Source organism: Salvia splendens, chromosome 13 (genome assembly GCF_004379255.2).
Source record: "Salvia splendens isolate huo1 chromosome 13, SspV2, whole genome shotgun sequence".
Classification (NCBI taxonomy): Eukaryota; Viridiplantae; Streptophyta; class Magnoliopsida; order Lamiales; family Lamiaceae; genus Salvia; species Salvia splendens.
The window spans coordinates 4,139,963-4,167,961 of NC_056044.1; the positions used below are offsets into that span (position 1 = coordinate 4,139,963).

Below are 27,999 nucleotides of genomic sequence, written 5' to 3' on the forward strand. Positions count from 1 at the left end.
ATAAGCACCATATAAATCCTTTTTCTTATTCCATAATTAATGTCCTCTTCTAAATTAAAAAATATGATTATGATAAACTTCTATCTTATGGTATAAATCAATAAAAGATGGATCCTTTCATAACTATCTTAAAATGAGAATTTTCAAACTTTGTTAGTACACAGTACCAAACATATCTATTGCTGTAACTGATATGTTTTGTGTTTCCAATGAATAAGTTCTGAAGTTCTCGACCGAACCACTCCCGAAATCAATAATCATAAATATGCGAAAATTCATTAAACTAAGAAAACAACTTCATCAATATCTAAAAAAACTCTCAAAATATATATACTCTATTCACATATAGTATATTTTTTTCCCTTACATTACTCACAACAAAACAAATAACAGGAAAAAGGTTAAAAAAAACCTAATTAAGGTTGATCATGAGTAGAAGAACTAGAGGACTTATACCTCGCAGCAAATCTATTAAACAAAGCCAAAGAAACACTAGTCATCTGCTCAAGATTCAAAACCCTAGCCTTAATAACCGCCTTCGTCTTCCCGGGTATGGCCCGGCCCGAGAACCCGTAAATACACATGTTTGCATCTGTCAGAGCAGCGCTCATCCATGTCTTCACATTGCTAGCATGCCATGGGAAGTCTCTGCTCACCCCATCTTCCTTTATCATCTCCGTCTCCTTGATGCAATTCCACAGCTGCGCCACGCCGTCGTTGATCTGATCCAAGCAGTCTTTGATCTCTTGGTAGTGCTTCGCCTTCTTCAGCTCTTGTTGCTTGGCCACCTCGGTCACGTAGGCTTTGGTCGACTCGGCCCGGTCTAGGGTTACCTTGAGTGCGATTTGGGCGAGTTTTTGGTGAGTTGGGGTTGTCGAGAGGTTGGCCACGTGGCATGAGAGGTAGCGGGTGCATAGGTCGGGGTATAGCGTTGTTTGGCATTGTAGCTCGATGAAGGCCCTGGCCCGGGACCGCCTGCGGATGGCTGGGTGCCGGGCCGAGGCCGGGGCAAGTAGGAGGAGGGAGAGGAAAAGGAGATAGAGTCTCATTGTTTGGAGGTTTTTAGAGGTAGAGTTGTTCGTGTTTGTGTTTGTGTTCGTTTTTTTAGAAATGAAAGAACTCTTATGGCTTATATATATAGGAATAGGATCAAATAAAATTTATTTTTGTGATTGTGCACGTGTAGCAAAAAGCTTAATTCATGTTTGAGCAATTGGTCAAGGGAAGTAACCTTTTAATTACATTATAAAACAAAAAATCATAAATTATGCATGCATGCATATCTATAGTGAAACAAGATGGAATACATGAAATTTCATGTAATTAGTTATTACTTACTTCTCCATTGTATAATGTCCAATTATAATTTGGTGCGAATTTTTAAAAATGTGAAGAAAAGTGACCGGAAAAGGTTTGTTGAGTTTTGATATTATCCAAAATAGAAAAAATAAATGACACTACATCAGAAAAGCTGAAAATATAATGTACTCCTATGTTTATACTTTATACGAATTTTGATTATGGTATACAAATAGAATATAAATTGTAAATGATAGCTAGAGATGAGGCAGAGAGCAGGATTGTCGGATTAACCTGTGGCAAATTGTCTGGACAAATGGAGAAAATCATCACTTTGATTAACCAACAAGTTCTACACGTATTACAGCTGCTCCAATCCTGGTCAATTTTCAAAGCCTAAGTAATAATATTAATTATCTTCAACGTTTTTTACATTTTAATTTGGTTGATTAATTTGTTGGGACTATATATTTGATAGTGGCTATTAATTAATCTTTTCTCATACTCGTCTTACATGACATCCTAAGTACAAAACTCCTATTTTGAACTATTGGCAATATAATTAAACCAAACATACAATAATATCTCATGTTTTTTTTCCATAGATCACTATATAATGGAGTAGTATGCAAATTAACAACATAGATAAATCAGTGGAGAATTTGTTGAAAAGGCTAAAATTAACTACTACTACTATAAAAATGATAGGATGAATCTCTTAGCTGTTGGGGGTATGTTTTCTTAAACCGGCCAATAATTGATGCATTATTAATTAATTCAGTTTTAAATGAAAAGCAGATTTGATGGACCATGCCTCACGCTAAGTCAACGTTTTGAACTCAATTAGTATAATAATTCTATATATGATCTCCCAAAGAGAAATCCAGTGATACCTAGCTAGGATCTTCTTCACTCAAAAAATTTAGTCCAATTTTGAATGATATATAATGCTTACACATATAATGTTATAATGAAACTTGAAATGAATAGTAATACTCTTCTTAAAATGGGCTAATTGAGACACCATAAACACTTTTAAATGAATGAAACAAGCTATTGAAAGAAATGGAAGATGAGCAAATACATCATTGAAAAGCAATGAACAATTCTTCAAAGTTGAGTGTTTTGAGGGGCACATTACATTTAACATCATTAACAACAAACACACTACTTCAAAAAAACAGTGAACAATTTCCTTGAGTTCAGTTTTGGGACCTGCATTTCCCATCGAATGAAACAGAAAAGAAGCGCTAGTTCTACACAACTGAGACACGCATTGGGTAGGGTTACGTACAACTCAATCGAGAACTTTTTGAGCAGGACGCGAAGGAAAGGAAAGGAACGGAGGTGTCATTCTGCTACCTTAATACCTGTTAGGTAGACTTGAGACTGGATGATGCTACCACCTATCCCGAAGCCAGGCATTACCATCAGACCGACTTTAGGTTTCTCATCGCCATCTTCTATGATGAAATCCTTCACAACACTCTCCATATAAACCTCCGAAAACTCACTGTCCCGCTTCACCTGAAAAACTTTAACTGGAGGATCGAATGAATGCGCCAACCGGTGCAAAAGCCAGATCACCTTAGCCAATTTTAGAAAAGCTTGGTAAAAGGCCGTCCTCGGATGCCCTCCACCAACTATGTAGTTTCGCTGATCTAAGTTCCTGAAAAATGATGCTTCCATCTTTTCATGGACAACAGCGAGGTACTTCCTCTGGCAAAACATTCCAAACATCGAATCTGGACTCTGGCCCACAGCATCAAGCGGATCCATTTCCCTCAGACTAAGATACTCCTGATATAAACTCTCCCTCGTCTCAGCCTGATTTTCTGGTTTCATGCCGAAGCTCTCATCCTGGAACCTGATAAACATTCTCTGGCAGATTTGAGATTCAAATGCATACTTCTTGTGGGCCCTTTTTGAATAGACAATGTTTGGTTCGATTGAGTTTGCTGCAGCGTCAAGATCCCACCCTGCGGCTTTCATCATGTTGATTAACGGCTTAGAGAAGTCGTGAATGGCCCTGGAACCAGCTTCCACAGCTGACCTGAAAAGCTCGGGGGATAAATCCTGCGAAAATTGTCCAGACTCACCACCACTCCCTTCTGATTCTTTCGTTGACAAGCCCCTCAGCTTCAGATTCTTCTCAAGTTTTACTCGTCTCTGGCTGGATTCCTGAATCTGCTGCTCTAACTGAACAATCTCAGAATCTTTATTCTGAATCTCAGACTGAAATTTTTTCACCATGACCTCATACGTCTTCAACAGGCTCTGCTGCTCTTGAATCTCAGCAGCTAATCGAGAGTCTTGCGGTGAGGCACAGACAGGCTTGGGGTTGTGCTCTCTATAGAAATGCTTGAGTTCAGAAAGATTCTTTAGCTCTGATATTACAAGCTTGTCAGCAGCTTGAATTTTGTCGGGGTCATAAGGAGTATGAGCAGCTTGTAGCTGAATGTAAGCCGACTTGAGGGAGGAGATGTTCGTAAATATTTTAGACACTAATGCTCCCATAGCTTCAGGGCTCTGATTTGTTGCCTCTTCCATTGGTTGGGGATGAACTTTTTGGTTGCTGCTTTCACGAAGTTGGGTATCCTTTGCACCAGTGTGTTGCATATCGACTTTTACTGAAAACAAAACTCACCAAATTACTTTTGGGCCACAGGGAAATATTGTAGCAACAACTGCAAACAAAAGAAGGTTGTTTGTGACTATAGGATGAAAAAACTGATATAAAGCACACTTCAGTAAAGAAATGGACAATTCTTATTAATCTTGATGGCTTGCTCAGCTCCGAATCTTGTACTTAGTATTGACTATTAAGAGCTATCTAAAAGAGAAAAAGGTAACTACTCAGAAACCAAATATTCACGAAATACTTAGACATGAACTACATAAAGATGCAGCAGCCAGGCACCGCTTTTTATTAACACCTAATGTAACAGGAAAAAAAGTTTTGAGAACCAGAGGCATCGGCTACTTTGGCTGGAGGTCAAATCAATCATTTCTCATAAAAGTAAAAGGGAAATGATAAAAAAAAAACTCAAAATCTTGATCAGACCATCCTTGTGTATGGATATCTATATAGCTTTTCACTTCACATTTCTATATCGTGACAAGATTTCTAACTGTATTACTATTGTAGACTAAGAAACCTTAAAATAGTACATAGAGAAAAGATAACATCGGACGAAAGCACAATGTCATAGACTCGTACAAAGACAAATGATATAGACATTTTATTGCTGAATAAATGATAGTCACCTATATGGAAAAGTACAAAACATTTCAACAGATCTCAGTCTCATGTATATATATACACAGTAACAAACACATACACACAAGAAGTCATGTCCATTCCCAAAGCATAACAGCCTTCTTTTTCACAAGCAAAAGTTTTTACCTTTATTTATACATACTAGAATTGAAAGTTAGCAGCATAAAACAAAAACTACAAAAGTATTATGAAAATAACATTCAGAAAGCTAGTGTGCTTAGGGAGCAGACATACATAGAAAACCCTACACTCCAACTGCCACTTTGTGAAGTGTCAGATTAAGATCTCAAGCATCATATCAATACAAGTCCTTGGCATGTATAAACTGAGGACACAACAGTACTTGCATAAAATTAGGATGCCTAATCAACAAAAATGGAATATGCCTCAGTTGTTAAAAAAGAAAAGATGTGATGTGCAAAGGATTCACCCCATACCCCTCCCTTTCACCACCAAACAAAAAAAAACAAAAGGAGTATACCCTATTCCTACTCTTTCAGCATGTCTAAGAGTTAAATGGTTTGTTCCAATGCTTCAATCTACCAGACACCAAACAGAAAACTTATATACTTATCATTTTATAGTTGGGAAAAAGATCATCTTCGAACCAAATTCAACACACTCACTTGAACCAACAACCAAATCAAAGAGATCTACAATGTATTATACTCCACAGAAGTAAGAAACCAAAAAAGGAACAAACTCTAGTATGTAGACGAAGCAAAGATTTTGAGGTCTTGAAAGATGATCTAATCACTGAAATAGCTGGCATATACAAAGAAATTCAGCACCTTGCAAAGACAGCTGTGCAATCAAGATTCAAAACATACAACAATCGCACTGAAAATCAAACAAACACCTTTCTTCACACATAAACATTTCCAGCACCAAAAAAAGTTAAATTCATCCTAATCCCTCTGATCCATCTATTCATCTCCAATCATCACTAAAACTTGGAATTCGATACCCTACCACTCAAATTCAAAAAAATCCATTCATACAGCCAGCTTGTCACTACAAATAACAGTTGCTTTATCAAAGTTACAAATCGATCAAAAGGGGAAAGAAAAAGTTCACATGAACACAAAATAAGAGGAATAAAAAACCCAAATGGAGATCTCACAAGAAAATTGAGGCGTGAAGTTGAGAAAAGAGAATGAAAGAGCTACGCGGAAGGAGTGAAATTCTTTTCCGACAAAAAATAACCCATTACTGCATCTGCATAGTTATGAAGAGGGGACACAGCTTCAGCTATATAAACCTATTTTATTTTGCCAAATACTCCATATTTAAGGGCTCGTTCGTCTTGAAAGAAATGCCCAGAAATGACCTGCATTTTTGGGCATTTCTTGGGCATTGTAAAGAATGTTTGTTCAATGATTAATACTCCACTTTTCATAGGGAATCCTTTGTCTTCGCATTTCGAAGGTGACTATAGATTATAGATTTATATTCGCTTTGAGCAAAGTTTATTTTACAATCTTTACAATCGAAAATATTTAAATCCAACTTTATTTTAGTTTGATTTATTACTTATTGACGAGAATTTTTCATATATTACAACAAAAAATATATTGTTTCTACTAATTTGAGATGCTTTGACATATAAAAACGATGCCATTTCTTTCCTTCTTTCATATTTTATGTGTCACCATTAGTCGTCGACGATGGAGTAGGCATGCACACGGTTCAAAAACCGTCGGTTCCAAATAAAGTTTGATTTATTACTTATTGACGAGAATTTTTCATATAGTACGACAAAAAATATATTGTTTCTACTAATTTGAGATGCTTTGACATATAGAAACGATGCCATTTCTTTCATTCTTTCATATTTTATGTGTCACCATTAGTCGTCGACGATGGAGTAGGCATGCACACGGTTCAAAAACTGCCGGTTCCGCTGTTCACGGTTCAAAATTTCATTGAACCTGAACCGGCCCGCCAAGGTTCTAGGCGGTTCCGGTTCCGGTTCAAAAAATCGGCCGTTCATGGGGCGGTTCAAAACCGTCGGTTTTCAGCCAAAATCGCCGGTTCGGCGGTTCAATTTTTTTTTAGTCTTTATTTGATCGAGACTACAAGTCACAACTTATAATGTTGGACTTGAGCCTTTGAGTTGAAAGATAGTGTATTGGATGATTCTCTTTTATAGCTATATGTTCTTGGATGTGTTGCTCTTTCTTTCAATGTGGGATAAAAGTCATTATTTGTAACTACATGGTAGATTTCCATCATCTTTGTTTATATCTTGACTATTTTCTATTATTATAATTATAATTTAGCAACAAATATTATTACATAAAATATTATTCTTTAATCCTTTATCATTATCGATTCGTTTGTGTTTAAGTTTATGTAGTATATGTTAACTAATAAATACCATTGTACACATTAAGAGAATAATTATTACAAATTGTATTAATATAGCGATAACTATTATATGAATGATTATTTATCTATATACAAATCATATTACTCAATAATTGTTTATTCTTATCAATCAAGAATATATTCACAAATAATAATTTTATTTATATATATTATACTACATCTATTAGAATAATAGCTATTATATAAAATCATACTATTAGTCTACTACTAATATATAAATATATAAACTATATTATATCGATGTACAAATCATTCTTTAGTTATCTACTTTTATCATTATGATACAAATTATATTAACTGTTGTTCTTTTCACATTTTAATCAATATATTGAGAAAAATTAGCAACATGCTTACATTTAAATCCAATTATTTGAACACCTCCACATTCTATAAATATGCATATAAATTATAGCAACATGCAACATTCAAATTTAATTAAATTATTCAAACTAAACTATTCTTGTTGATACTATTATTATCTATAAATTTGTCTTAGAAAAAAAATCATACAAAAATAAAGATACTGTTAGTGAATAATAAAATGTAGTATAAAATAAGGAAAAGTAGAAAACAAAAGAAAGTTTTGTATCCCACATTGGAAAAAGATGAATGAATGATCTAAACATATAGTTATAAAAGAAAGAGTGAACTACATAAAATGTCTCTGACGTTTTCATTTGTTTCACTCCAGACCCCTGACTAAAAAAAATATCGCCACAACTCTCTAGCCTTTAACATAATCACATATAGTATATTTGTAGTCATTTTCCGGACTAAAAGACCCTTATGCCTTGCAGGGCATTTAAGACATATTACCCTCTCTTTGCAGGCCTACTCTGCATGAGGCTGCACTTTTGCAGACATTAGGTCTGCACCTTTGTCAACTCAAACTTGATGTGTCCCAATACCGTGTAATGTCATGTATTGTGCATCTATATTTTAAGTGTTTGAAATTAATTTCTCTTCTTCCTTCTTTCTCTCAATGTAATTCAACCTTCCATCGTGTTTCGTCGTTTGACAATTTAGGTAATTTCTTCTCTCGAACTGAAATTCGTCCTTCCATTGTCTCTCGTCGTGTTATCCCTACCGATTTGGGTCTTTTTTTGGGTTGAATTTGTAGCTGAATTTGGTTGTATTCAATGTAGGGTTTATGCGTGTTTGGCGGGGTCGTGCAATTTTTTTGGGATTTCATTTCAAATCAAAGTTGATATTCGAATTAATCTGTGTACTTCCCTCTACATTTTAAGGATATGAAAGTATTTTCTATTCTCTCACCTCAATTCATCCTCCCATTTTCGTTCGTCTAATGCGTGTGATCCCTGCCGTCGTGTACTCATTTTTCAATTCATTCTCTATAGCTGAGCTTGAGATCGCAATGTTGGGTGGATTTTGTAGCTGAATTTGGGTGGATTTTGCAGCTGAATCTGGCTGTATTCAATTTAGGGGTTATGTGTGTTAGGCTGTGTCGTGCATTTTTTTGGGACTTTAATTTCATAAATAATGACGTATAAGTTTTGTAATATGTTTGGGTTTAATTTCCAATTCTAATTCAGGTCGTTCTTGCAATGTCTTCTTCAAGTTCTCAATCGTTCGGGTCAAGTTTCAATTGGGGTTGGCCTCGTCCACAGATTGTGAATTGTAATCACGATCTCGAGGCTGAGCTTGTGACATCTAGGACGACTGCTAATCCTGGTCGACGTTACTATCGTTGTCCAATATGGAAGGAAGATGATTGCAGATTCTTCCGTTGGTTTGATACGGGTCTTTCGCCAAGCCAAGACACTTACTTTTAAAGAATCAAGCTCGAACGAGACAGGTTTGAAGAACAACTCTGATGCAAGAATATTGTGGAAGGTGTTCTTGAAGATAAATTGCACATGAAAAGTGACGATTGTGAAGATCTGAAGTTAAAATTGAGCATGAAGACCGAGGAGTGTGCACGTCTTAGTTTAGAAATTGTTAGAACCAAAAAAACATCCCGAAATATGAAGATTGTAATATTATTTTTATGCGTTGTAATTATTTTCCTAATGTAATGGTAACACTTTCTTTCTTCAAGCAATAAGAGGGGAGTTTTTGGTACTAAACATTTGAAGTTCCACTGTAAGTATACGGGGTGAATAAGTGACACTTGAATTATTGTACAGGAATGAAGTTACACACTGACGAATGGAGTTTTCGCATAGGTACGTTAAACTAACACTTTAAAGTTTTAGTTTTATAATCACTACTGAAGTACGCATCTTCTGGTGAAATACCACCCTGCGTACAAAACTTTTTGTTGAATAACACCCGACGTACAGAACTTTTTGTGAAATATCACCCTACTTACAAAGTTAAAATATGCAGTACAAGGGCCTTCTCATATAGCATAGACAAAAACATAGTCATAATGTTTGATCCCTAACACGCATAGTAAAGACAAGTGTCTTCCCATGATGATCCCTAACAAGCATAGTAGGTAATATCTGAATAATGTTTGACAAAAAGGCTTCGAGACACCATTGTTTACAAGACACAAACAAAAACCAACACCATTGTCTTCGCTTTTAAGGTTCCCAAACTTGACCACCGAGCGTATTCAATCCTGATCCCCTCGACGGCCACAGCGTTGCAGCTGAGTCTTGGTCCGACTTGTGCTAGTCCTTGGAACAGTGGGATTGGTCTACAACAAACAACAAACCGGTCAGACTGACTAGAATTTTAGGAAATGAAAAGTGAAAGATTGAGCTTGAATACTACCTCCTGGCTTAACCGCGTAGACCGACGCGTGCTAGGCCTTGTACCAGTGGGATTGGTCTACAACAAACAACAAACCGGTCAAATTGACTTGCAATGTTTATGAAATGAAAAGTGATCTTGACTACTACCTCCTGGTTTGACCGCGTAGACCGACGTGTGCTAGGTCAATCTCGCTGAGGTAGAGTGGTCTGTAACAAACAAACCATTAAAATACACAATTAGCGGGTAGGGCATTCATATAATCGTAATGAATAATACCTCTTCATTTTGAAACACGTTAGCCGACTCAGTCCTGTTACCGCCGTCCGTTGTGGGTGGGTCACTGGGCTGTGAACTCTATACAACTTTGGTTCGAGCATCTACACGGGGATCATTAGTGCACGTTCTTCAGTTATGCGTGTGTCGGTTCTAATTCAGCTTTGTAGTCGAACAGTCTCCGATATTGGAGTCCCGCCTTGCCAAAATTATCTTCTAATGCACTGTGTCTTGCGCGATACGCCTTCATCCTATCAACTTTCAGCCCGAACTCCTCATCCACACACTGTCGTATAGCTGCCAATGGAATGTGAGGATTCGCTTTGATTTTCTCCATGTAACGCTCAGCTAGCCACTTGGACGTGAGCCATCTCTGATCCAACACTTGCGAGCACGTGTGAGAATGATCTCTCTACATATTCACAACCACAAAATCTGTATTGTTGTGGGTTTCGATCTTCTGTGCATACACATACCATTCACATGCCTTGCCTTTACAAATGGCACGAAGTCTCTTGCCATCATTTTTGGATACACGTACACGTCGTCTGGTCATTATCGCGTATTGGCGAACGACCTGATAGAAGAAATCCCGATCCTTAAAAAAATCACCAGGCTTCCATGCTGGAATCTCATTTGTCAGCTTGAATGGGGTGTACTTGATACCCTTTCTACGCAACCCTTCCAAATCCTCTAGATCTTGTAGATCTTGTAGCTCATCAACTGTTTCTTGCTCGTATAGAGGGTTTGCATCCGACGTGTTCTGTTTCTCCACAACAGGGGAAAACTTTCGCTTTTTCTTGGACCCTCCGCTGCCCTCACCAGTCTGCTGTCCAGACCCTTGTGGTTCGGTCTCCGGTTCCGCCTCCTGTTCCGATTATTGTTGCCGACATAATGACTCGTAGTATGTGGTAAACATTTGTTCATCGCGACACATGTTGGCCAACGAGAGAAAATGGCCGACCTCATCAGTATCATCATCTTCATTACTTCCCTCATTATGAAGATGACATCCGTCGGGAACATAATCGAACGAAGGACAATAAACATCAGCTTCCTCCGGTGCCCTTGGAACTGACCCCTCTGCCTCCTCTTCGTTCTGGGTTTTTGCACTGGCACATTTGGCTCGGTTTCTTCGATCTCTTCAATAATGACTCCTGGGGGCTTCATCCTTCATTTTTTTCAATATAGCGTCAACCTGAGTTATCTCCACAACGTAGACGTGGACTAACTTTGTCGTAGTAGCCGCCACTTTGAGGAAATCATCCAGATGTGTATCCTCAACAATAGGCAACAAAGGGCCGCCGATTATAACCCCCTTGCAGTCATGACTGCATTTTGGATCACAATAATAGAACTCACATATCATCTTCCTATCATACTTCAACTTTAACACCATACTCGAGAGGTATATCAGAGCGAAATGGTTTATGTTACAGAAATTGAAGTATGTCAAATACCCACCAACATACTTTTTCTTATCTTTAGTAGAGAAGAATGAACCTCCATGATGGAGAGCAACCGAAAACTTTCCAGGTTCTTCCCCTGTTAAGAAAAAACAAAAATCAAACCAAAACATCCAAAAGAAAATCACAAAACATTCAATTTCCGGAGCCCTAAATCACAAACCGAGGATCAAAAATCAATTTTCGGAGGACCAAAAAATATTCCCAAAAATCAATTTCATAAACCCTAAATCACAAACTGAGGATAAAAAACACAAACTTACTGTATTCGTCTTCTGGGACGAAAAAATCCAGCCGAGGATCTCGGATATCCCAGGTTTCTTCTTCCACATCTATGACCACCGGTGCATGTCGCGGTGGTGGTCGCCAGTGTGGTGGCGATGGCGGGGGTGTGGGTTCCTTTTTACGGCGAGACGAATTACGTCCCGACGATGCGCCTGACGATCCAGTGCGCTTCCGTTTGAGCGCCATTCATGCAAGGTAGATTTTTCCAGAGGGGAGCAAAGAGAATGAAGAGTGAAAACAATGTTTGTGGAATTTTTAGGCGGGGTGGGAGAGTGAAGAGCGAACTACTTATTTTGTGAAAATTTTAGGTGGGGTGGGAGAGTGGTCATGTCCGAAAACAATGGGTTGTGAAATTTTTGAAATGTATTTGTTAAATCACAAATGGAGTATGGTATACGTGGCACGTATATGTGGTGTTTCGGTACACAGGCCGCCGCTGACGCACAGCCATCATAACTGACGGCTGACGCACAACCGTCAAATCGCGTCAGATCGCAAGCCGCCACTGCAGCATGCAGGCCGCCACTGCAGAAGTCCGTGTGATGTGCTCATAATGCCCTTTTAGGGCTGAAGGGCCTTTTAGTCCGAAAAAACATGATATGTGATTATGTTAAAGGCAGAGACTTGTGGCGATATTCTTTTTAGTCAGGGGTCTGGAGTGAAACAAATGGAAACGTCAGAGACATTTTATGTAGTTCACTCTAAAAGAAAATACTTCAACATATTTGGTCCCACATTGAAAGTGAAACACAAAATATTCAAGGATGTCTCTATAAAAGTGAAACAACCAAGAATGATTTCTTAGAATTATTAAAAGTGAGCACATTTAAATCCAAATATTATTTGAACACATCCACATTATATAAATATACAAATTATGAATAACATGTAACATTCAAATTTAATTAAACTATTCTATTTGATGCTATTATTATTTATAAATTTTTCTTAGAAAAAGAATCAGAAAAAGAATCATGACAAAAATAAAGATAAAGTTAGTGAATAATTAAATATAGTAAAAAAATAAAGAAAAGTAGAAGACAAAAGAAAGTTTTATATCCCACATTGGAAAAAGATGAATGAATGAGCTAAACATATAGTTATAAGAGAAAATACTTCAACATATTTGTCCCACATTGAAAGTGAAACACTAAATATTCAATGATGTTTCTATAAAATAGAAATAACCAAGAATGGTTTTAGAATTCAGAGGCCCAACAAATAAATATGGGCTATTATGAAATTCTTGTATTTATTTATTTATTTGTGAAAATTGATTGACTTTTAAATATAAAAATTAATTTTTATAAATAATAAATAATAAATATTTTTTAAAAAAAATTCATTTGAACTGCCGGTTCGAACCGGCGAACCGCCGGTTCCGATTCTTGAAATTCTTGAACCTGAACCGGCCCGCATGAACCGCCGAACCGTCTGCCGGTTCTGGTTCCGGTTTGTGAACCGGCGGTTCGGTTAGGTTTGTGCATGTCTATGATGGAGGATCTCACTTTCTCACTGTTGTCAAAAGTTTATGGAGTTATTTTTTGTGTAATTAGATTTTAAAAAATGGCAAGAGATAAATGTCATTTCTTTACGACAATACAACTAAGATCAAATAGTGTGAAATGGTATCATTCTGTGCATCTGCTAAGTACTCCCTCCGTCCCAGTTTAAGAGTCACTTTTTGCCATAAAAGTCCGTCCCAGTTTAAGAGTCACTTTTAGAATTTTCCATATTTAGACATACAATTTTACCCCACTCTTCATCAAAATTACATCAAAATGCCATTATCAACACTAAAATAATTCAAAACAAAAACCCCACATTTAATTAATCCCTACCCCACCCAACCCACCCAACCCTTACATTACTCTCCTTTACCCACTCTCTCTCCACCCTCCCCCTTCCCGATTCACTCTCGCTCGAACCCTAATCGGCGCCTCAGTTTTGTCGCCGCTCTAAACCCGCCGTGACTCCATCACCGTTGCCTTATCATGGCTGATGATCGGGTTGCAACGCCGGAGGCGCAGCCAGAAACCCTAATCGTCCCTGACACTCCACCGGAAGTCCTTGACCGGTGGGAAAGCGAACGAGCGGTCGATTGGTACCACCGATCGGGAAATCGACCACCGTTTGGTGGCGTTGATGGGTCTGAAACACCTCATTCATATGAGGTTGTCCGAGAATCTGAATTTCCAGCTTCGGTTGGGGTCTTCGACGGATCTGAAACCCAACCACCGTCTCACCCCTGTGCGGAATCCGAAGCTCAACCACCGTCTTCTCCAAAGGTGTACACCGAGAATGAGAAAGCTATGTTGTTGATCTTGTTGCCTAGCATGAAAGATTTCCTCTAATCTTTGTTTCTTCGGTTGAGGTAAGCCACCCCCTATATAGGGTTTGGAGGCTGTTTGTATGGATTTGATTGAGGAATGTTGGAGGTTCTGACTTGTTGTGTCGGTTTGGAGACTCTGATTGAGTGTGATTTGCCCTATGTGATGAAATTTTCTGAGTTATGCATGCTATTATGTGTATACATTGTGTTGGTTGGATAATTATTATTAGAGCCACCCCTTTATGGGTTGGAGGCTCTGATTTGGTGCCTTTTGGCCTCTGTGATGAAAATTCTGTGAGATATGCATGCTATGATGTCTATACTCTGCCTTGGTTGGATAATTATGCTTAGAGCCACCCCTTTATGGTTTGGAGGCTCTGATTGTGTGTGATTTGGCCTCTGTGATGAAAATTTTCTGAGAGTTGCATGCTATGATGTCTATACTCTGCCTTGGTTGGATAATTATGCTTAGAGCCACCCCTTTATGGGTTGGAGGCTCTGATTGTGTGTTATTTGGCCCTTGTGCTGGTTTTTGAACAAAAAACACACACTTAAACCAATTATAGCTTCAATTTATACATACTACAGCTTGTAATGCAGCCTATATACCCTTAACACCCAAAATAAAGGCCACATACCCAAAAAAGTTTACATCCTAAACACCAACCTAGTTTGATGCTTATACTGTAAACCCCTTCACCAATTGCCCTAGCTACTATCCCAACACACTGATTAGATGTTCTATTTCATATGATTCACCCACATCATTCTGAGAAAGTTGAAGATACTCCAAGCTGTCCCTAATAAGAATCTCTTCAACCTCAAGTGAGGTAGGCGGCCCCACTGTCCTACTCAACCTATCTTTGTTCAAGTGGGGTATTTTGTAGTTGTTGCCCCCATGGACTTCTAGGATCTTGGTTAAGCAGCTTTGCAATGTTAGGAAAACCTTGTTTAGAGTCTGGGGTGTGAGTTCCTGAAAAGAACTCCAAACATTTGCTAATAATTCATCTATATTGGTGGCTAGTTTGTCATCTTGCAGAGACTGAATGGCCCTAAAAAAGCCAAGGTCTAGCACGTTTGTATCTGGGGAGTTGGCTGGTTGGCTGACTAGAAGGAATTTAAAACCATCTGTACTTGCAATAGCCTCAAATTGTAAGTCAGAGGATTTCAAGTGGGGTTTGGCATTATCTTGTTGGATGTATATCTCCTTGTTTGCATTGGCTGGCCACTTTGCCTTGATTGTTGGTATAATCTGAGCATGAAATGTTAATGCAAGCTTAGTTACCTAAATGATGACCTTAATAATGTCTATACTATAATGAGAAACACTTAAATGTACAAACCTGATTAAGAAGGCATTCTCTCATGGCTTCTTTGTTAACTGATGGGATATGCTTTGTCTCTAGTGTCCCTCTTGGCCTATTCTTTGACTTCCTCATGGCTGGCACTTGTTGTGTGAATGGAAATATGCCTATTTTACCATCAAAGATGGGCTGCCCATCACTGCCAAACATTGGCCTACTGACAGCACACATGAACATCACTTTAGTGATGAATCTTTTTGACTTACAAGACCTGTAAGGCTCATCCTCCTCCGGCAACAGGTAGTATCTGTCTGAAGTCTTTGTCATGTAGAACCATTTCTCATCAATGTGAACAATGTTGTGCATTGCATGATATGTTAGCTTTCCTTCAGATATGGTTGGCTGAATATGACTAAGACTCCATCTCATTCTTGCTATTTTGTTCACATCAGTAAGTGCAGGCTTGATGGCATTTGTATGGGCTCTGATTTTATTTCCCTTCACCCATCTGCCAGCTGTGGACTTGCTAACATCCATCTTAATAGCAAGTTTTCTGATGGAGGATCTCTCAAGCATTGACAAGTGTCTAAACTTGTCTTCATCAAGATTTACTTTACCTTTTTTCTTAGTATAACCTGATGCTTTGCCTTTCATGACAACAGGTTGGCCTTGTTCAATTTGATGAGTGGCTATCCTCCACAAGCGGCTGACTGTCCTTGGATGCACTCTGAATTTTGTTGCAGCTGCTATGAGTGAACCATGTTGATGGGGTGCGTACTAAACAAGCCCAACAGCAATGACGGCCCATCAGCCCAAAGCCCAAGGAAGAGTATGAGTTCGGCATTACCAAAGAGTTCGGCCTCAGCCTACAGCTCGGTAAAAGCCAACCTATCAAGCTCTGCTCTCAGGTCGGCATCAAGCTCTACTCTCAGATCGGCAACCAAAGCAGGAGTATGAGTTCGGCATTACCAAAGAGTTCGGCCTCAGCCTACAGCTCGGTAAAAGCCATCCAATCAAGCTCTGCTCTCAGGTCGGCATCAAGCTCTACTCTCAGATCGGCAACCAAAGCAGTTCGGTCTCAGTATTCGACCGAACAAGGAGTTAGTGGACCCATACAGGATGTCCAACACACCCACTACCACGTGGTGTCAACTCAGGCCACGATCGTAGGCCATGACCTACGCTACATCCACGATCTTAGGCCATGACCTACACGACATCCACGACTTAGGGTGGTGATGCAAGCCACGATCTTAGTTCAAGATATAAATAGAACTTAGATCAGATAGAAGAAGGTTAAGCTCTCTAGAGATAAAATCATATAGCAAGTCTGTGTTGTAAGCTGTAATCCCAGATCAAGCAATACAATCTTGCCCTCCCTTCTTCCCGTGGACGTAGATTTACTTCAGTAAATCGAACCACGTAAATTCTGTGTGTTGTAGTTTTCATTCTCTACCAGCTTTTACTAACATCAGAAATTCGCGGATCCATCACTGGCGCCGTCTGTGGGAAACAGAGAACAAAATTTGTGATAAAGCGAGTTTTTGATCCATTTTTTTCCACCCAAAAAATGCATACCAGATCGCAGAGTACCCGTATTCCTGCCCGTGAGAACCAGGAGGAAGCCAATCCATCCCATAGGTCTGGAAAACAGCCTAGGGATAAATCCACCACCAGTTCTCATGGCGAAGGAACAGGCCGCTCCAAAAATCGTCCCACTGAGTCTTCCCAGCAGCCTGATTTGAATGAGGCTGTCAAGCTGTTCTTGGCTGAGAAGCAGGATGAGTTCTTAGCCTTCCTGCAAAAGAGCCAAGAGCCGAAGACGAAAACGGAGGATTCTCCTTCCTCATCCAGACATGAAAGTCACTACCGCAGTAGTGCCGTGTCTTCCAGGAAGAAGAATCCTCAACCCCGACATATTCCTGTTCTTCCTCGGTACCGGAATCACAGGAGAACTCAATCTCCTCCATACCGACGAGATATCGGATTCGCCGTGTACGGAGCACTGAAGACTCCGTTCTCGGACGACATCACCCGAACTCCCCTACCACAGAACTACCGAACTCCGTCGATGACTTACGACGGGCTCGTGGACCCTCACGATTTCTTGGGGCGCTATCAGTATAACATGGCGAACCAGGGTCTCAACGAGGTCCACATGTGCAAGCTGTTTCCCGAGCTGCTCATCGGAAACGCGAGAAGGTGGTTCGATAGCCTCCCCCAGGGCAGCATCAGATCTTACCGAGATCTAATGGATGCCTTCCACAGGAGGTTCTTTCAGAAAGCGGAAGCCCGAATCACTTCGGCTCAGCTGCTTTCCATTCGTCAAGGTCGCGACGAAAAAATCAGCGACTTTATGACAAGATTCCACAAGGAATGCCTGCAAGTAGACGATCTCAACGATCTGCTTGTCATCTCGGCATTCCAAAATGGAATCCTGCCCGGAGCTCTCTACAGGAAGCTCGTTGAGTGCGGTCCGCAGACAGCTCAGGAAATGTGGGACATTGCGGACCAGTACTCCCGGGCCGATGAGGCAGACCGTCGCAAACGGTCGTTAGACAGCTCATCGTCCCGAGGAGACAGGAGGAAGCCCGATCATAGCGATCAGGGACATCCTCGCCGAACTCCTTTTGGCGATCAGGGACATCCTCGCCGAACTCCTTTTGAAAGGATTCAAAGGACTCCGGTGCAAGACAGATTGGGACCCCGTCTCAATCCCGAGAAGCCGCCCGCTCAGTTCGTACCGCTGAACAAGCCGAGAGCGGAAATTTTCGAACTACACTCTGACCTGTTCGAAAAGCCAAAGCGGATGACGAAATCTGCCGCGCGCCGACCCCAGGATAACTACTGCTCCTACCATCAAGACCACGGTCACGATACCGAGGAGTGCAGAAACTTGGCTGCAGGTATCGATGTTCTTGTGAGGGCAGGGACATTGAAAAAATACCAAAGCAAGCAGTCAAAGAAGAATAAGAAGCAGAGAGGTGCGAACTGCGCTCCTCAGGATCCGAAAAGGCAGCCGGATCCCGAAGACGATGACGAGCCGCAATATGATGGAGTAATCCTGACTATTGACGCTCTCCCTGCCGGGAAGACCAAGTCGTCCCTGAAGTCAGAGCGCAGAGGCTCCAATCGAGAAGAGCCAACGCATAAAAGGCTGAAGCAGGACGAAGTGATTACGTTCTCGGATGCTGATCCCGTCCCGGCCATCTCTCCTCACCAAGACGCCATTGTCATCCAAGCCGGAGTGGCAAACAAACTGATCCACAGGGTGTTTGTGGATACAGGAGCGTCAGTCAGCATTCTTTTTAAAGAGTGCTTCGACAAACTAGAAGTGGACCCAGCTCGGCTCAGCCCGGCTCCGCTTCCCCTGAAGAGCTTCGCCCAGGAGGACACCCGCCCTGAAGGTATTATCAGCCTTCCGATCACGGTGGGGAAAGCGCCTACTAGCTCCAGTACGATGATTGAGTTTTTCGTGGTGAAAGCTCGGTCCCCGTACAACGTCATCCTGGGAAGAGACTGGCTCAACACAGTTCGGGCCATTTACTCCACTTATCACCTCACCATCAAGATCCCTACTAAAGGAGGGATAGCGGTCATCCGAGGTGACCAAAAGAGAGCAAAGGAATGTCTGCAAATTGCGCTTAGAAGTGCCGAGCAGTCAGATCGGCACCACCAAGCATAGCAATCACAGCAGCCGGAGTCAGAGACAATGACCGAAGTCATACCGGAGCCGAATTCGATGACAGTTCAGCTGTACGAAGACGATCCATCCAGAACGGTTAAGATCGGCTTCGCGGGAACGCCTCTACTTCGGGAAAAAACCATCCAGCTCCTCAAGGAGTACAAAGACGTCTTTGCATGGTCTCCGTTGGACATGACCGGAGTGCCCCCCGAGGTAATCACTCATCGTTTAAATATTGATCCTTCGGTCCGGCCGATAAAACAGAAGCAAAGACTCTTTGCGGCAGAACGAAGTCAAGTCATCCATGACGAAGTCCGTCAATTATTGAAGGCGGATGTGTTATTCGAAGTGAAGTATCCTTCGTGGGTGGCCAATCCTGTCATGATCAAGAAAAAGGAAGGAGGATGGCGGATGTGCATAGATTTCACCGATCTAAATAAGCACTGTCCCAAAGATTGCTATCCCCTTCCGAACATAGATAAAAAAGTAGAAGCTCTGATAGGCTTTGAAATTTTTTGTTTTCTTGATCTATACAAAGGATACCATCAGGTTTTAATGGATGAGATTGACGCTTCAAAAACGGCCTTCATTACTGATTTCGGCATTTTCGCTTATAAAAAGATGCCATTCGGTTTAAAGAATGCCGGAGCCACTTATCAAAGGATGGTAGACAAGCTTTTTCGGCACCTGATTGGAAAGGAGGTCGAAGTATATGTTGACGATATAGTCGTCAAAAGCAAAAGCACTTCGGAGTACGAGCACAACCTCAAGTCCACTCTCAACGTGCTCAAGAAAGCCAACCTCAAACTTAATCCCCAAAAGTGTACCTTTTTGGTAGATTCGGGAAAGTTTCTGGGTTGTTGGGTTTCAAAGGACGGACTCAAGGCAAACCCCTCAAAAGTTCAAGTCGTTCAGAACATGGCAATGCCGAAGTCCATACATGACGTGCAAAGGCTAACCGGATGTCTAGCCGCACTGAATCGATTCCTTTCCCAAGCAGCCGAAAAGCAACTGCCGTTCTTCAAGGTGTTGAAAAAGGCACCAAAGTTCGAGTGGGGAGCCGAGCAGAAAAGGGCCTTTGACGAGCTCAAAAGTTATCTAGCCGAGCTTCCTATTCTCTCTGCTCCAACCGAAGCCGAAGTAATATTCTTATACTTAGCGGCATCGGATCAAACCATCAGCGCGGTGCTTGTACGAGAAGAAGGCCTAAAGCAGCTTCCCATCTATTTTACAAGCCGAGCATTAAGAGGTCCAGAAACCAGGTATCAACCTCTGGAAAAGATTGCTCTAGCATTAGTAAATGCAGCAAGGAGACTGCGGCCATACTTCTATGCTCACAAGGTATGCGTCTTAACTGATCTGCCACTTCGGCAAGTGTTGACCAAACCAGAAGCATCAGGCAGAATCGCCAAGTGGGCTATAGAGTTGGGAGAGCACACAATTGAATATCTACCTCGGAAAGCCATCAAGGGACAAGCCTTGGCGGATTTTCTTGCAGAAGCGAAGTTCGATCAAGCAATTCCCGTTATTGCCGAACAGAAGAATTCTGCCAATGCCGAACTAGCACAGCCCTTGGAATCCGAAGTAGAGCCGCCGGACTGCTGGAGCGGATTCGTAGATGGAGCTTCAAACAAGATGGGAAGTGGAGCTGGTATTTTACTTGTCGCTCCCGACGGACACGAGGTAACCTACTCACTTCGTTTCCTATTCCCCACTACTAATAATGAAGCCGAGTACGAAGCCCTCCTGGCCGGACTCCAGTTAGCGCAAAGTCTGCTCGTCAAATCTCTCAAAGTCCATTGTGATTCACAAGTCATAGTAAATCACATGTTGGGTACAAGTGAAGCTCGTGACGAGAGAATGAAGAAGTATTTGGACAAAGCGCAAAGCATCAGCCGAGGTTTCTCCTATTTTCGGATAATCCGCATTCCCAGAGCGGAAAATAGCCGAGCAGATGCCTTAAGTAAATTGGCCTCAGATCCGAGCTCAAAGGCGGAAGAATTAATGCATCGAAGCATTGATGAAGCCGAGGTACATTCAGTATCCAGCTCGCCGAACTGGATGACGCCGATCTTGCAGTATCTGGATCAAGGACAATTGCCCGAGGATAAGAGAGAAGCTCGGAAGATCACGTGCCGAGCTCTTCGGTACGAACTTCATGAAGGAGTCCTCTTTAGAAAGTCTTACCTCCAGCCGTTATTGCGGTGCGTAGGACCAGAAGAGACGGACTACATCCTCAGAGAAGTTCATGAAGGATCGTGCGGTAGCCACATCGGAGCCAGAGCTTTAGCTAAAAAAGTTCTGAGATGGGGATATTATTGGCCAACCATGGTACAAGAGGCAGTGCAGCTCGTCAAGAAGTGTACGAAGTGCCAAATTCATGCAAATGTCCCAAGGATGCCGCAGACCGATCTATACACTATGCAAAGCCCTTGGCCTTTCATGCAATGGGGCATAGACATAGTGGGACCACTTCCTCAAGCTCCTCGGCAAATGAAATTCCTTATCGTTGCCGTGGACTACTTCACGAAGTGGGTGGAGGCTGAACCATTAGCTACGATAACGAGCTCAAAGGCATTGGACTTCGTCTGGAAGAACATAGTGTGCCGATTTGGCATACCCCACATCCTCATCTCGGATAATGGGACTCAGTTCACCGACAAGACGTTCAAGAATTGGTGCCAAGAGCTGAACATTCAACAGCGGTTCACTTCGGTCTCCCATCCCCAAGCAAACGGACAAACGGAAGTAACGAACCGGATTCTGGTGAAAGGGTTAAAAGCTCGGTTAGAACAAGCCAAAGGACAATGGGTAGAAAATCTCCCTCAAGTCCTATGGTCCTACCGAACTACACCCAAAACCTCCAACGGTGAAACTCCGTATAGTCTGGTGTACGGCACTGAAGCCGTAATTCCAGTGGAGATCGGCGTACCCAGTCCCCGAACTCTAAATTTCTCCTCAGAAATGAATGACGACGGACTGAGAGCAGAACTAGATCTCGCCGAAGAAAGAAGAGAATTGGCGTGCATAAAAGCAGCCAAGTATAAGGAGCAAGTAGCCCGGTATTATAACCAAAGGGTAAAAAAGCTTCAATTTCAAGTGGGAGATCTCGTCTTGAGAAACAACGAAGTAAGCCGAGCAGAAAAGCTGGGCAAACTCGAACCCACATGGGAGGGTCCATATCGGGTGTCAGAAGTCCTCGGCAAAGGGTCTTATAAATTGACTCACATGTCAGGAGAACAAGTACCCCGAACATGGCACGTCTCCAACCTCAAGAAGTTCCACTTGTAAGAGACAAAAGTCCGGTCAGTCCGTCTCGTGTCTAGTTCGGTCATAGGGGTATGTGTTTTTATTTGTTTGTTTTTTACTTGTACCTTTTACTTGCCGTTTTTTTTAAAAAAAAAAAAAAAAAAGGTTTAAAGTTTTTTTCCTTCGTCTTTTTCATTTTTTCTCTATGTGTTTTGTCTCTATGTGCTTGTCGTCTCTTACAAATGGTACCAAGGTATATCGTTCTTTAAAGACTGATCTCCTTTTTAGATCGATTATTAAAGACTATTGTGAGTCCAAGCTTCTACGGAGGATATAGGACCACAATTCAGCTTAACAAGCAGTCCGTCTGAAACGAACTGCAATAAGCCAACGATTGTGAGTCCAAGCTTCCAAGGAGGATACAAGACCGCGATTCAGCTTAACAAGCACTTCGTCTGAAACGAACTGCAATAAGGGAAAGTCCGATCCACGCGATAAACCTCGCCGAATTAGGACGACCAAGTTCGGTCAAAGAAGTTTACCTCATAAGACCGGGGACGACCATGTCTAGTCAAAGAGATTTACTGCATAAGACCACTTCGGTTAACAGGGAAAGTCCGATCCACGCGATAAAACTCGCCGAATTAGGACAAGGGAAAGTTCGATCCCGGCGACAAAAATCGCCAAATTAGAACACAAACCAAGTCCGGTCAAAGATGTTTATTTCATCAGACCAAAGACGAGTCCGGTCAAAGATGTTTATTTCATCAGATCAAAGACGAGTCCGGTCAAAGATGTTTATTTCATCAGACCAAAGACGAGTCCGGTCAAAGATGTTTATTTCATCAGACCAAAGACGAGTCCGGTCAAAGATGTTTATTTCATCAGACCAAAGACGAGTCCGGTCAAAGATGTTTATTTCATCAGACCAAGGACCAAGTCCGGTCAAAGAAGTTTACTTCATAAGACCAAGGCCCAAGTCCGGTCAAAGAAGTTTACTTCATAAGACCGAGGACGAGTACGATGAAATTTTTTCGCTAAGCTGTAAATACAGTGTTAGAAGCGAAAACAAAATTTCATTTTTCAAATCTTGTTCGGCATACAACTTAGCTACCCTACAAAATGGCGTTACGCTATTACAAAGGACTATTCTACTGTCCAGGGTTGCTGAAGTTAAGCCACCTATCTGCAAAATCCTCTGGAAGCCGAGTTCGGTTGTTCCGAGCAGATGAAGAATAAGCAGGTCGACGAGATGCTATCCTCGACCCAACGCCTCTTCCCCGAGCCCGAGAAGTCCTAACACCTCGGCGATGAAGAGTCTCTGCAATAAGCATCTGCTGATCTTGCTCGCTCATAGTCACAACTCCTCGGCGAATTTCAGTCCGTCCCTGTCTTGACGATTCCGGTTGCTCCTGAGCCCGTTCTCGTCTTGACGTTTCCGGCTGTTCCGGAGTTCGTTGTTGGCTGGGAGTAGGATTTTGAACAAGGGAACCAGAGGTTTGATCTGGAGTGCGAGCATCTGTTGGCGCGATATGCCGAAGGAATCTTTCTATGGAGGGGCGCCGAGAAAGAACAATGTTGTACCGAGAAGCCCAACGCCGCAGTGATGTCACAACTTGTTGGCAAGCCGGGCTCTCCAGCACATTGTTCATACGGAGTACATGATATTCCTCCCACAGTTCGTCAACTCGACTCTGAACATCTGATATGGTCATTCCCCCGCGCACACGGATGTAATCCTCATACGCAGTCCTCTCAGCAATGGCCGTATTCAGCTCGGCCTCCAGATCTTTCTTATCGGACTCTAAGTCCTTGATATCGGCCTCCAGCTTCACTAAACGAGCCAGAAGCTCGTCATTCTTCGTCTGATCGGCTATAGCTCTTCTCTCAGCTTCGTCCAAAGCCGAAGAGTACAGCCGTTTCCAGTGAAGTATCTCCATCTCCTTGGGTACAAAGCAGCTATATTAGTTCGGCAGCTGTACCGAGCAGATAGTAAAATACAACAGGAATAAAGGCGAGTACGAAAAGCTATACGAAGACAAGTGTAGAGAATTTTTCATTCACAAGGAAAATTTTTTACACTAGGGCTTCAAGGCCATTTTACAAGGAAGAAACTAGACTAAGAGAAGGGAGACGAAATCATACTCCGCCAGCTTCGTCTCCGGCTCCTCGGTCTGGTACAGCTTCTTTCTCCTGGGCTACCTCAGCCTCAGCCTCGCCTCCTGCCGGCCTCGCCTCCGCCTCCTGATCGGCTTCCTTCTCCGGATGCCCGGCCTGATCGACTTCGGCCTCCCGCTCCAGCGGCTCGGCCTCACCCTCTCCGTTGTAAGTCGAAGCGGGTGAAACGGGTCCCACGGAGGCAAAGATAGCCTCCAGGTTCTCGTCCCGATCAGCTCGACAACTCCGGACTCGGTCTGCAGAAAGCAGGACCGAGGATGAAGCGAGCTCCTCAAGGAGCGGCAGATTCTGAAGCCGAGCTGCTATCTCTCGGCTGTACAGAGGCAGCACGACGTCGGCCCCCTGCTCGCCCTTATCGGTAATTAGCCTTACCAGACTACCAACAAAGGCCGAGAACTGGCTGCTCAAAAAGAGTTTCTCCGTGTAAACACGGAGAGCCTCCCCCTGGGCAGCCACATCGGCTGCCTCCTTCTGAGCCTCCCGGTGCTTCGTCTGCTCTTGCAGGATGATGAGCTGGTTTTTGGCTGACCGGGCTTCATCCTGAGCCGAGATCCTAGCAGCTCGGGCCCTCTCAAATTTGGCCTCAGCCTGTTCGGCCAGACTACGAGCAAGATGCAACTCCTTCTGCATCTCCTCGTAGTCGTGGGATGCTTTGGAGAGCTCCACGGAGACGAGCTTGGCTCTCTGAAGATGAACAAGGAAAAAAACTCAACAGAATGGCCATCAAAAAATGTGGAAAAGAAGCCGAGTCAGAAAGCTTACCTCCACAAAATTCGTCGGCCATTGAAAAGGCTCAGGGACGTGTTCCGGGATGTCTGCAACCACCTCGGAGATGACCAGCTCTTTCCCCGGCACTTTTGGGGACTCATGAAATTTCCCCTTCCCTTTAGCCGAGGACGGCTCCGGCTCTTTCGGATCCGAAGAAGAGGTTTTTTGCCTCTTCGGATTCTTCTCGGCTTCAGACGCCGAGCGAGGGGCTCTCTGCCTCTCCGGCTCCGCAAGCTCGGAGGACTTTCGGATAGCTTTATTCAGCATGTACACTGCCAAAAAGCAAGAAAGCAAGGTTAGTTTTCTTCGTTAAAGCAGTAGAGCATAAAGATAAAGAGAAATCCTCACCCTCGGCCTCTTCGTCCGAAGACGAGATGTCGAACACGACGTCGCCCTTGACGAGCTCAGACTCCGTGTATTGTTTCCTAACTATGGGAATCTTGTTGAGCTCGCCATCGAGCTCGTCCAACGGTTCAGGCCGAGGATGACGGATAACGGACTTCGGCCCTCTCCAGGGAAAACTAGGAGCCGCGGTCCTATCATAGTAGAAGAAGCGGTTTTGCCACTTCGGCCACTTCGTTTTACAAAAGGCCCTAAAGGGCTGTACAGGGATCAAGTAAAACCAAGACCCCTTCCTCTTAAATTGAAAGAATTTAAGGATCGCCTTCAAAGACAAATCCCTTCCTAACCTACGGAGTTCGGCAGCGAAGGCCGACAAGTGCCTCCAAGAGTTCGGAGTCACCTGGCCTAAAGGAAGCTGAAAAAAATCTAGTAAATCTATAAAGGCAGAAGGGAGGGGGAAACGAAGCCCGCATTCTAAGCAGGCCTCGTACACGGTGGCGTAACCCTCCGGCGGGGAGTCAGCCCTATGATCACCGTCAGGTACCACCGCCTTCCCCCCAGGAAAAGAGTATTTTTCGTAAAGGGATATCACAGTATCCTTACTCAAGATACTGTGAAAATACTCTACGGTCTTCTCCCCGGATTCTTTCCGGCTAGAAGACCCCTTACCCCCTTTTCTACCGCTACCAGACTCAGACGAAGAAGAAGCAGACATGGTTCTTACTCTTTGAAAGTTTGAAGAAATCCTGAGGAAATTTTTGAAAGCGGAAGGAAATTTTTCACGCAAAAGATAGAGAGTGCAGAAGAAGCCAATAGCAAAGGTGTTCGAATGATGAAGAAAGGCGGTATTTATCAGATTTGGAAAAGATTTCAAAGCATCGCACCGTTTCATATTCCACCTTTTCAGGATTCGACGGCCGGATTTTACTGTCGCATTTAATGCAGTCACGCGCAGGGCACGTCCCCTGACTTCAGCCTCCCCCGTACCCTTTTCCAGAATGCCGAAGTGACTCGCTTCGCCGAAGTGATTCACTTCGCTTTTCGGGGGGGGTAGTGATGGGGTGCGTACTAAACAAGCCCAACAGCAATGACGGCCCATCAGCCCAAAGCCCAAGGAAGAGTATGAGTTCGGCATTACCAAAGAGTTCGGCCTCAGCCTACAGCTCGGTAAAAGCCAACCTATCAAGCTCTGCTCTCAGGTCGGCATCAAGCTCTACTCTCAGATCGGCAACCAAAGCAGGAGTATGAGTTCGGCATTACCAAAGAGTTCGGCCTCAGCCTACAGCTCGGTAAAAGCCATCCAATCAAGCTCTGCTCTCAGGTCGGCATCAAGCTCTACTCTCAGATCGGCAACCAAAGCAGTTCGGTCTCAGTATTCGACCGAACAAGGAGTTAGTGGACCCATACAGGATGTCCAACACACCCACTACCACGTGGTGTCAACTCAGGCCACGATCGTAGGCCATGACCTACGCTACATCCACGATCTTAGGCCATGACCTACACGACATCCACGACTTAGGGTGGTGATGCAAGCCACGATCTTAGTTCAAGATATAAATAGAACTTAGATCAGATAGAAGAAGGTTAAGCTCTCTAGAGATAAAATCATATAGCAAGTCTGTGTTGTAAGCTGTAATCCCAGATCAAGCAATACAATCTTGCCCTCCCTTCTTCCCGTGGACGTAGATTTACTTCAGTAAATCGAACCACGTAAATTCTGTGTGTTGTAGTTTTCATTCTCTACCAGCTTTTACTAACATCAGAAATTCGCGGATCCATCACTGGCGCCGTCTGTGGGAAACAGAGAACAAAATTTGTGATAAAGCGAGTTTTTGATCCATTTTTTTCCACCCAAAAAATGCATACCAGATCGCAGAGTACCCGTATTCCTGCCCGTGAGAACCAGGAGGAAGCCAATCCATCCCATAGGTCTGGAAAACAGCCTAGGGATAAATCCACCACCAGTTCTCATGGCGAAGGAACAGGCCGCTCCAAAAATCGTCCCACTGAGTCTTCCCAGCAGCCTGATTTGAATGAGGCTGTCAAGCTGTTCTTGGCTGAGAAGCAGGATGAGTTCTTAGCCTTCCTGCAAAAGAGCCAAGAGCCGAAGACGAAAACGGAGGATTCTCCTTCCTCATCCAGACATGAAAGTCACTACCGCAGTAGTGCCGTGTCTTCCAGGAAGAAGAATCCTCAACCCCGACATATTCCTGTTCTTCCTCGGTACCGGAATCACAGGAACTGCACAATATGGTTTTTCTCTTGGCTGCTCAAACTTAGAGAGGCCCTCGGCCCTTGGCCAAACTCTGCCTCTTGTGGAGGCTCTGGCTCTGGAAACTGATCCTCTGGCTCTTGAAACTGATCCTGTTCGAACAGCTCCTGCTCCATCTCTTCATCCATCTCTTGCTCCATCTCCATTG

At 42.8% G+C, this 27,999-nt stretch overlaps 3 protein-coding genes across 4 annotated transcripts; all 3 read right to left on the reverse strand.

Moving 5' to 3' along the window:
* Window positions 1–327: 327 nt before the first annotated feature.
* On the reverse strand, window positions 328–1,089 carry LOC121761485 (pectinesterase inhibitor 11-like). Its single transcript, XM_042157129.1, has one exon. It carries the CDS (start codon window positions 1,047–1,049, stop codon window positions 417–419), a length of 633 nt encoding a protein of 210 aa, XP_042013063.1. The 5' UTR covers window positions 1,050–1,089; the 3' UTR covers window positions 328–416.
* A 1,283-nt stretch (window positions 1,090–2,372) lies between these two features.
* LOC121762743 (protein GRAVITROPIC IN THE LIGHT 1-like) lies at window positions 2,373–5,952 on the reverse strand. 2 transcript variants are annotated; one of them, XM_042158726.1, is made up of 2 exons: window positions 5,703–5,952; window positions 2,373–3,986 (listed from the first exon to the last, which is right to left on the reverse strand). In XM_042158726.1, the coding sequence occupies exon 2, from the start codon at window positions 3,916–3,918 to the stop codon at window positions 2,650–2,652; it is 1,269 nt and encodes a 422-aa protein (XP_042014660.1). In that variant the 5' UTR covers window positions 3,919–3,986; window positions 5,703–5,952; the 3' UTR covers window positions 2,373–2,649. The 2 variants fall into 2 exon arrangements, with proteins under 2 accessions (XP_042014660.1, XP_042014659.1); XM_042158725.1 differs by having other exon boundaries at window positions 2,373–3,929; window positions 5,703–5,951.
* Window positions 5,953–14,765: 8,813 nt separating this feature from the next.
* LOC121760360 lies at window positions 14,766–27,997 on the reverse strand. Its single transcript, XM_042156041.1, has 3 exons — window positions 27,816–27,997; window positions 15,394–16,081; window positions 14,766–15,302 (listed from the first exon to the last, which is right to left on the reverse strand). Exons 1-3 carry the CDS (start codon window positions 27,995–27,997, stop codon window positions 14,766–14,768), a joined length of 1,407 nt encoding a protein of 468 aa, XP_042011975.1.
* Window positions 27,998–27,999: the final 2 nt, after the last annotated feature.

Excerpts from the sequence above, each read along its gene's own strand:
- LOC121762743 (XM_042158726.1), bottom strand. The coding sequence starts at position 3,918 with ATGCAACACACTGGTGCAAAGGATACCCAACTTCGTGAAAGCAGCAAC.
- LOC121761485 (XM_042157129.1), bottom strand. The coding sequence starts at position 1,049 with ATGAGACTCTATCTCCTTTTCCTCTCCCTCCTCCTACTTGCCCCGGCC.
- LOC121760360 (XM_042156041.1), bottom strand. The coding sequence starts at position 27,997 with ATGGAGATGGAGCAAGAGATGGATGAAGAGATGGAGCAGGAGCTGTTC. Across the intron at positions 16,082-27,815 it reads AACCATATTGTGCAGTTCCT|AGTGCATCCAAGGACAGTCA; the intron begins GTGATTCCGGTA and ends AACAAAATTCAG. Across the intron at positions 15,303-15,393 it reads GAGAATGCCTTCTTAATCAG|ATTATACCAACAATCAAGGC; the intron begins GTTTGTACATTT and ends TTTCATGCTCAG.